The following is a 9421-nucleotide window of genomic DNA, read 5'->3' as shown; positions in this document are numbered from 1 at the left end:
TTTAGTAAACAAAACCCCACTGTATTAATCTGAGAAGCTGCATTGGGTAACTGTGCTGTACCCCTTCAGAGCATAACTGGTAGTGCTGAGAGTTTCAAAGCCTCTTGAATGTTGTATGTACCAAATGCAGCATGGTGGACCAATTACTACACTATGCATACTGTGTCTATAATTTTCTGGAACCTTTTAAGGGGGGGGCGCATGTTATTTCTTCTGTTGTAAACGGAAATCTTTGTAAATTCTTTGTAAAAGTGTTGGAGAAAAAGAGCACCAAAGCAATGAATATTTATTCATTCCTAAACTTAATAGGTAGTTAACCCTTGGGAAGGTGGGCACTGCACATTTTTAACAACCCTAGAATATTTAGTATGAGGGTCATGTGTGCCCACCCTTTATAACAGCAGCAGAGTAATTGCCCTGCCACTTTCATAATTAAAGCTGTGGAAGAACATTCTAATACCATACATACTAAACCCAGAATCCCAGATCTGCAAGCCCACAGTGCTAACCACAGCACTTACTCCAATAAGCGGGAGCTCATCTCCTCCTTCCTGCCCCTTAATTGTTTCATGTCTATAAAGTATTCTGCTGCACTCTGCAGATCCCACATAGTAGTTAGCTTGTGTATGCATGAATAATGACACTGTCTATGGGCAGAACATCAATTTTCCGTTAAAGTGAAAAACCCCTTTAGTAAAAAATGGTGTGCAGCTTGATAAAGGTGACCATACACATTAAGGTAGTTATGCAATTTGTGCACTAATACATTAATGACTGTATTGGAGATTGTGACAATATATACATAACAGTGTTATCAGCTGATGAGCCCAGATTTTACAAATACTTTTATTTCATGCTTAAAAGGGGTTGTATAGTCTCCAGGTTCTATGCATTAAGGTGAAAAACCTGTGCTGCAGCTGCCCGAGAGTCCCCCTTTTTCTTACCTGAGGCCACTTACAGTGATGTGCACGAGCCTAGCGACTCCAGCCAATGTCTCTGTCCTCATTGGATAGATATTGATAGCAGCAGGAACCATTGGCTCCCGTTGCCGTCAATCAAATCCAGCGACACGAGTGCTGGGCCGAGTCCTGCTGTCTGTGTCAATGGATGCAAGAGCGGGACTCATGAGCGCGCCCGCACGAGTGTCCCCAGGGAAAGCAGCTCTCTGTGGGGGCACCCGAAAAAAGGGGGAGCCCGAAATGCCGTTGCACAGAGCAGGTAAGCATAACAACATGTTTGTTTAACCACTTTGCGCCCACGCTATAGCCAAAAGACGGCTGCAGCGCGGACGTGATCTGCCGGGAGGCCGTCCCTGGACGTCCTCCCTTTAACTACCCCTCTGCATGCCGCCGCGGGCGCGCATCGGAGAAGTTCTGTGCTGGCCGTGTCCCCCGGACACAGTCAGTCACAGATCGCCAATCACAGTGGCCGTTTACAGCGTGATCAGTGTGCCCAATGAGCGATGATCTCATATGTAAACATATGAGATCATCTCTCATCGCAGGCTTTCCCTCCTCATACAGACAGCGTGTGAGGAGGGAGAGATGAACCGCTGCAGAGATGCAGCGGTTAGTGTAAAAAAAAAAAAAAAAAAAAAAAAAAAAAGAAAATAAAGTGCCCATCTGTCCCCACTGCCATCTGTCAGTGCCATCTGCCCCCACTGCCACCTGTCATCAGTGCCATCTGTCCCCAGTGCCACGTATAAGTGCCATCAGTGCCACATAGTGCTATCTGTCATCAGTGCCATATCAGTGTCACATGTCATCAGTGCCACATATTAGTGCCATCTGTCATCAGTGCCACCTGTCAGTGTCACGTGCCATCTGTTATCAGTGTCACGTATCATCAGTGCCACGTATTAGTGGCATCTGTCATCAGTGCCACGTATCAGTGCCATGTCGGTGTCACATGTCATTGTCCTGGTGCTCCAGGGCCTTCAAAAGTGTAATAGGTAGTCAAGAAGTTAGATGTGTAATTTATGCTCCTAGAACACATGATGGCGCTCCCTGCATGTTGGGCCTCTCTATGTGGCCAGGCTGTGGAAAAGTCCCACATATGTGGTATCGTAATACTCAGGAGTAGCAGAATTAATTTTGGGGCATTATTTGTGGTATACACATGCCACGTGAGAGAAATAACCTATTACAATGACAATTTTGTGGAAAAAATTAAAATAAAAAAAATCTTCATTTTGCAAAGAATTGTGGGAAAAAATGACATCAAAAAGCTCACCATTCCTCTTACTAAATAACTTGGAATGTCCACTTTCAAAAAGGGGTCATTTGGGGGGCATTTGTACTTTCCTGGCTTGTTCTGGTCACAACAAATGAGATCGGCCACCAGTACATCAGATGTGATCAATTTTTTATGATTCGCACCACAGCTTGTAGACTCTCTAACTTTCACAAAGACCAAATAATATCCACTAAATTGGGTTATTTTTACCAAAGATATGTAGCAGTATAAATTGTGGCCAAAATTTATGAAGAAAAATTAATATTTTGCAACATTTTTATCACAGAAACAAAGAAAAACTTGTTTTTTTTTCCAAACTTTCGTCATTTTTTCATTTATAGCGCAAAAAATAAAAAACCCAGGAGGTGATCAAATATCACCAAAAGAAAGCTCTATTTGTGGGAAAAAAGGACAAAAAATGTATTTGGGTACAGTGTTGCATGACTGGGTAATTGTCATTCAAAGTGTGAGAGCACCGAAAGCTGAAAATTGGTCTGGGCAGGAGGGGTGTTTAAGTGCCCAGTAGGCAAGTGGTTAAAAAAACAAACAAAAAAAAAAAACAAACAAACCTTTACAATCACTTTTCCCCCCTTCCTAATCAGGCCAATTTTCAGCTTTCATCGCTGTCACACTTTGAATGACAATTGCAAGTCGGTCATGCAACACTGTACCTATATATAGTTTTTTTCCCCACAAATAGAGCTTTCTTTTGGTGGTATTTAATCACTGCTGGGTTTTTAACAGTTTTTCCTTAGTTTCTCTCAGAAATGTCACTTATGGGTACTGAAGAGATGGCACCGATGAGGTGGCAGTAATATGCAGCACTGATGGGCAGCATTGCTGGGCACTATTGTGGCTGCACAGATGATCAGGGCACTGATGATCAGTTGTCTGATTATCTGTATAGGTCTCCCCTGTGAGGAGATGCCGTCAATCAGCTTTCCTCAACTCACACTCTGTCTTCAGCTCCTTACCGAGATTGGGGTTGAGACATGTCCCGGGGACATGGTGCACCTGCGTTCACCACGAGATGAGACTGGACGTTGCCCCAGAATGAGGGGAAATCCTGCCCACCATCATTTGTCTATATAGCGGGCAGGAAGAGGTTAAAGTACTACTAAACCCAGGAGACTTCATTCATTATAGCTGGTCTCCCACAGTACACAGAACATGGAACTGCAATTATTTAAGTAAATCTAAACTGCTAAATAGCTTTTCTCATTAGCAGTATATAGCAATCTTGTAACTTCTATTAGCGTTTGGTTTATTCTTCTCTGACTGTTCTATGAGGCTACAGGACCCCTGACCCTCTGTCTTGATCGTGTCGATCACATGCACCCTCCCAAGAAAAAAAAAAAAACTCTCTAGCAACACACACCAAACTAAGCATGTGCAGAGCGACTCCAAAAGCTCTGTCGTATCAGCCGATGGATTGGGGAAAGTAAAAGAAGGGGAGGATCAGAGAAGGTAGGATCAAACAGCCTTTTTGCACAATGCAGGTTTAAATTGGTTGTAAACCCTTACAAACCACTTTGACCTACATGTAAGCCTAGGTTAAGGTTCACCTGTAGGTCCAAGAAATATCTCCTAAACCTTCACGGTTTAGGAGATATTTGCCAAAACACAGGCACCGCTGTCTACGGCGCATGCGCGGTAGACAGCAGCACGCAGGCGCTCTGAGCGTGCCGCTGTCAGCGGCGATATGCCGCAAGTGGCGGCTCCCGTGCGCATGCGTGGGAGTGACGTCATCGCGGCTTCGTCCAATGACAGCGGCGGAGCAGCGTGACCCACCGAGAAGATGGATGCTCCGGACTACAGGGGACAGCGGTGACTTCGCTGGCTCCTGTGTCAGGTAAGTGACACATAATGGACTACTATGCGATGCATAGTAGTCCATTATGCTTTACCTTTGCAGGGAATGAAAGAGGAAGTAAACCCACCAGGGTTTACTTCCTCTTTAACCCCACAGTGAGTATAACAAGCATACTTTACTACATATACAGACTGATTTTACTGTTGTGAGTTTAGTAAAACTTTAATAAATAAATATGTAGAAAAATTCAGTGCATGGAGAGGCACTGGACATTTTTTAGGCTCATCAACATGCCAATTACTGGGCTTATGGGGATCTGTTTTATGTGGCAACTGTCAGTTATTGCAATTGTACATTGCTTTTTGATTACAAAAAACAAGACTGTTAAAGCTACATCAAATTTGGATCAAAAACTATATTAAAAAAATAAATAAAATAAAACCCTAACCTGCGGAGGATGCAAAAGACTTGCTTAAAGAAAGAAATAGCAAAATGAACTGTTAACATTTGAACAGCAGAGGGCGCTCCCATCCACCTTCCTACAAATTGAAATCACAAGTTATTGTGGTGAGGAAATGGAGCTCAGCATGCAGGCCTGTGGTAGATTCATAAAGGGGTGGCTGACGGTGCAAAAGCTGTGAGTGGAAGAGGATTGACGCGTCAGAAAAGGCTTGAATGAGAGCACACGACTCAGAAAAAATAAATAAAAATATGAACCAATCTGTGTGAAGAAAGAAAAACCATGAGGCTGAGCATGCTTTTCGCACTACTTGGCTATCAAGAGCCAGGTAAGATGGTTTAGCCAATTGTTTTAAAAGTGACAAGTGACATTGCAGCAGTTGTAAAACATTACTTGCCACTGTGTCCTCCATTGCAGTGGTGGTGAGCTTACAAGGTATAGGGCACTCCAGTGGTGACCCCTGACATCACCAATGGGCCACATGAGGCCGATTGGTACTTCTGGTTGGGAAACCTTCACACTTTAGCAATTAGTTGCAGGGAGTACTGAATTGTAAGTGCTTTGCAATGTTAGTGCAACCTTTCCCCAAACAAATATGCAGTATGTCTGCAACCCCTGTAGCTTGCACCCCCCCCCCCCCCGACCATCTCCTGTAGCTTGGCTGCACCACCTGACTGTCTCCTGTAGCTTGCCTGCACCCCCCGCCCATCCCGTCATGATCACTTAGTGCCCCTGTTCCTCATTTCAGCACCCGGCTGTTGCTTTTCCCCTGTCTGTGTTCACCTGTACGGTGATTGATCTGATCAGTCACCTGATATAAGCAAACCAAACACTTTATCCCTTGCTTGTGATAGAGACAGTTACCTGCATTGTTCCTGATCAAGCCTCCCGTTTGTCTGCGTTGCTTTGCTGTTGGATTCCCCTGTGTATGACCCGGATCGGATATTGGACTATTCCCTGAACTCAGCCTGCTTTATTACCTGGACCATCTTAGAACCATGCTATCTGTCTGCTAAACTGCAAGTAGTCTGTTTGCATCTGCCCCGATGTGGTGGTCAGGCACTATAGCATTGTATATATGTCCTGGGTGCAACCAAGTTTAGGTAGGTATGCCTGTCTTAAGGGAAAGGGGGCTGCTATAGGTGAAGCCCACAGTAGTCAGCTATATTGTCTGACCACCTGCATTGAGGTAGACATGACATTCGTGACACCGTCTCCTGTAGCTTGCCTGCACACCCCCCCCGCCCATCTTCTGTAGCATGTCTGCACTCCGACAGTCTCCTGTAGCATGCGCGCAGCCTCAGTCGGTCAGTCTCCTGTAGCATGCGCGCAGCCTCAGTCGGTCAGTCTCCTGTAGCATGCGCGCAGCCTCAGTCAGTCTCCTGTAGCAGGTCTCCAGTATCTGCCAATTTTCTGTAGCGTTATATTTACTGAATATTACATGGGACCCTTTGGTGATGCAAGTGACTACAGCAGAAGTTCCTTACACCTGGTTAAGGGCTCATGTGACCAGGACTATACTCCTACCAGTCCTGAGTGATACCCAATGATACTGCTGAGCTGCATCAGTGGGAAAGGGAACCTCGTTAACAGTTATGACATCCATACATTACAAACTCATCATTCTAATACAACGCTCTAATCATACCATTTGTGGGCATTTTTTGATCAGGTTTAATGCCTTGGAATTTTTTTTTTTTTTTAATTACATGCATGTTATAAGCAAACATTTTTTCTTATACTTGATCTCAGAAAGGGTAAACATTTATTGCATAAATACCTCAATTTTGTATTCAAAGTAAGAGCTGTGAAAATGTGGCATATACTTCTTTTTTTCTAAATGTACATAATATAACCGGGTGCTAACATTTACGGGTAAAGAAGATTTTGAATGGCCTCTACAAACAGTATTCATAAATAAATTAAATTAAAAAGTTGTACCATCATCCAGAAATATTTAAAGAAAGAGGTTGGGAGCCTGATCCCCAGCCAGGTACTCAACAAAAAAAAAAAACTAGGGGGCGATTGGACTATCTCGGTACAATACACTAAAGGTAAGCGCAGGTATAGAAACAAATCATGTAAAAAGATATACAAAAGCTCATCGATACACAATACATGACAAAATATCAATGATGAATAAGAAAATCGGTGATGGTCCATGTGCATCACCAAGATAATACTCCCCTGATGGGGAAGATCACAGTGGGATAGTTGGTCATGGACAGTGTTTCTACTAGTTTCATGGACTGAGCCGCTTCATCAGGAAAACATCTGAAATTTAATTGGCACTCCTCATCTATTCATTCAACCTTGGTTCAACTGTCACCACCCCCCTGGATTTTTTCAACACCCCCACCCTTTTTCCCTCCTTCACATGCTCCAGCCCATGGCCTGTTCCTTGGGGGGGGGTTGGGGGGGGGGGGGGGGCTGCCCGCATGCCCACCTGCCCCTCATCCATTTAAATGCATGTGCTTCCACTGTGGAGACACTTATAAATTCAGTAGTGTTAGGACTGCAAGTAACAGAGGGTTCCATGAATAGGCCTTGCAGCTGTCGTATGCGTTTGCAAATGCATGCTAACTAAACCCCTGTTTTTAAGAGACTGTTGGACAAGTCAATTTGGTTGGTCAGCAGACTGGTTGGCGAGTTGAGCTATGCAATGTTCTGTTTTGTCTTTACCCATTCCATGCATCTTAGGTCATACAGATTCCAACCTTTAGAATTTCATCTCCCCCCCCCAGTCGACGCAGCAGACCCCCTACTGGCGACACCCTATGCCTTGTGTATGCTGGAATTCGGGTCCTCTATCTGTCCCCATATTACAGCTGTGTATTGTTCAAATTCATATATTGCTTGAAACATTGTTCTCTCCTGTACATGATCAAATGTTTTGTTTTTGATCATGTGCCAATTAAATTGCAGATGTTTTCCTGATGAAGCGGCTCAGTCTGTGACCAACTATTTCACTGTGATCTTCCCCATCAGGGGAGTATTATATTGGTGATACACATGGCCATCACACATTTCTTATTCATCATTGATATTTTGTCTTGTATTTTTGCATCAATAAACATTTATGGGTAAAGTTGACCCAGGGAAAATTTGATTGCCTCTCGGGGGATCAGGAAGGAATTTTTTCCCCTGCTGTAGCAAATTGGCGCATGCTTTGCTGAGGTTTTCACCTTCCTCTGGATCAATAGTGTGTGAAGAAATGTGTATATTGTATTTTTTTTTTTGGTTGAACTAGATGGACTTTTTTCAACCTGACTAACTATGTAACTACGTATGCATTGAGCAGGGGTTTGGCAAGGCTAATTGAAAATGTTCAATAGATGGTGTTGTGACGATTCACTATCACGATAACATTTTTCTTTGTCCACATTTATGTCTTTAATGTACAGGGTCTTCCCTGCTAGACTGGGAACTCATGCACACAAGTAATACTTATTACTCAGGGGTACTGACCATTTAAGGGCAGCGTGGTCGTAAAACTCTCACCTCCATTTCCTCCCGGTGAGAGCGATCTCTGTCCTCAAATTCTCGGGTTCTCCTGCGAGCTTCCTCAAACGCCTGCTGGGCCAGAGCATCTTCCTGCTGCAAGACAAGTACAATCAAGTCTGCCAGGTTTCCAAACTTAGAGATCGGAACTGCGTTTCTATAAAGGACCTCTATCCAAACATAATATTAAGTAATGCTGGTTGCCTTCCAGGCCCAGCATGCTGACAGTGCACTTTGTGGCTAAACATAATCCATTATGCTGGTATATGTAAAACTGATGCTGTTCTGCAAAGACCCACACACAAAGAAAACAAACAATCCTAAATACAATGAGATATAATCTCTTAAAATGAAGGAATCAGATTGCTCCTGGTGACTACTCTTTAAATAAACCCAAGTGTGGACATAAAAAAAACACAGGTAACCCCAAAGCAACGAATTGGCTGCTTGCTTCCGATTCCAAATCGTATCATCTGTATCTATCGCTCCCTGTGTAAGATAGAGTGATTGCAATGCCGCGTACACACGATCGGAATTTTGGTCAGAAAAAGATCTGATGGTTTTCCCGCTGGAATTTCTCTCAAGCTGTCTTGCATACACACGGTCACACCAAATTCTGACCATCAAGAACGCGGTGATGTACAACCTGCACGATGGGACTAGAAAAAGGAAGTTCAATACCCATTAGCCAATAGCTTCCATCTCGTAGTTGAATCTGAGCATGCGTGAGTTTTTGCGCATCAGAATTGCATACACATGATCGTAATTTCCGATAGAAAGGTTTTCCGTCTGAAGAATTGAGAACATGCTATCAATTTTTTGCTGGTGGGAATTCCGATGGAGCTAAATTCCGATGGAGCGTACACACGGTCGCATTTTCAGATGAAAAGCTCCCATCGGTCTTTTGCTGGCCAAAATTCTGATCGTGTGTACGCGGCATTAGTACTGCAGATATACAGTTAAGATATAGATCACTGGTACACCAAGGATCTTGGAAGTGGCATACAAACGTTTATTGAAGTGATCACATCATATTTAGGGGCCGCACAGGACCATTTCATATCTGACAAGTTCAGAATATAGCGCAGTAACATTTAAAATACCATCCATCAATCACAGAACTGATGAAGAGATATATAAAAAGGTCTGACCTGCAGTGACCAGAGACAAATCTTTACTAACCTGTGCTCGTTCCTCATCAAATTCTAGGCATCCCATGCCATCCAACCTCTGAAGATCAATCCATCCCTTCCACATGACACAGACACCATTCAGGATCATTGGAGCCTTTAAGTATACCTAAAATAGAGGAAGGGATTGTGTTTAATTGTTTCACCAAGAAGTCCAGGAAGATATTTAGAACTATTGATGCTTTAATGTATCCATTATACAAAGAAATACTACATTTTGTT

The 9421-nt window shown here is 43.5% G+C and overlaps 1 protein-coding gene across 4 annotated transcripts in view; it reads right to left on the bottom strand.

Annotated features, from left to right (window-relative positions):
- Positions 1–9421, bottom strand: part of CBFB (core-binding factor subunit beta) — a 66656-nt gene that overhangs the window by 13668 nt on the left and 43567 nt on the right. For 2 of the 4 annotated variants that reach the window (XM_077455129.1, XM_077455122.1), the window contains exons 4-5: positions 9192–9308; positions 7977–8105 (exon numbers count right to left, since the gene is read on the bottom strand). In XM_077455129.1, the coding sequence (XP_077311255.1) occupies positions 7980–8105; positions 9192–9308 (243 nt within the window). In that variant the 3' untranslated portion in view covers positions 7977–7979. The remainder of the gene's footprint in view (positions 1–7976; positions 8106–9191; positions 9309–9421) is intronic. The other 2 variants (XM_077455133.1, XM_077455114.1) reach the window with 1 other exon arrangement.

This window comes from Lithobates pipiens, unplaced genomic scaffold (assembly GCF_037356315.1).
Source record: "Lithobates pipiens isolate NorthernLeopardFrog02 unplaced genomic scaffold, aLitPip1_a1.2 Scaffold_10, whole genome shotgun sequence".
Classification (NCBI taxonomy): Eukaryota; Metazoa; Chordata; class Amphibia; order Anura; family Ranidae; genus Lithobates; species Lithobates pipiens.
The sequence above is the reverse complement of the archived record's forward strand: the minus strand, read 5'-3'. Positions and strand labels throughout refer to the sequence as shown.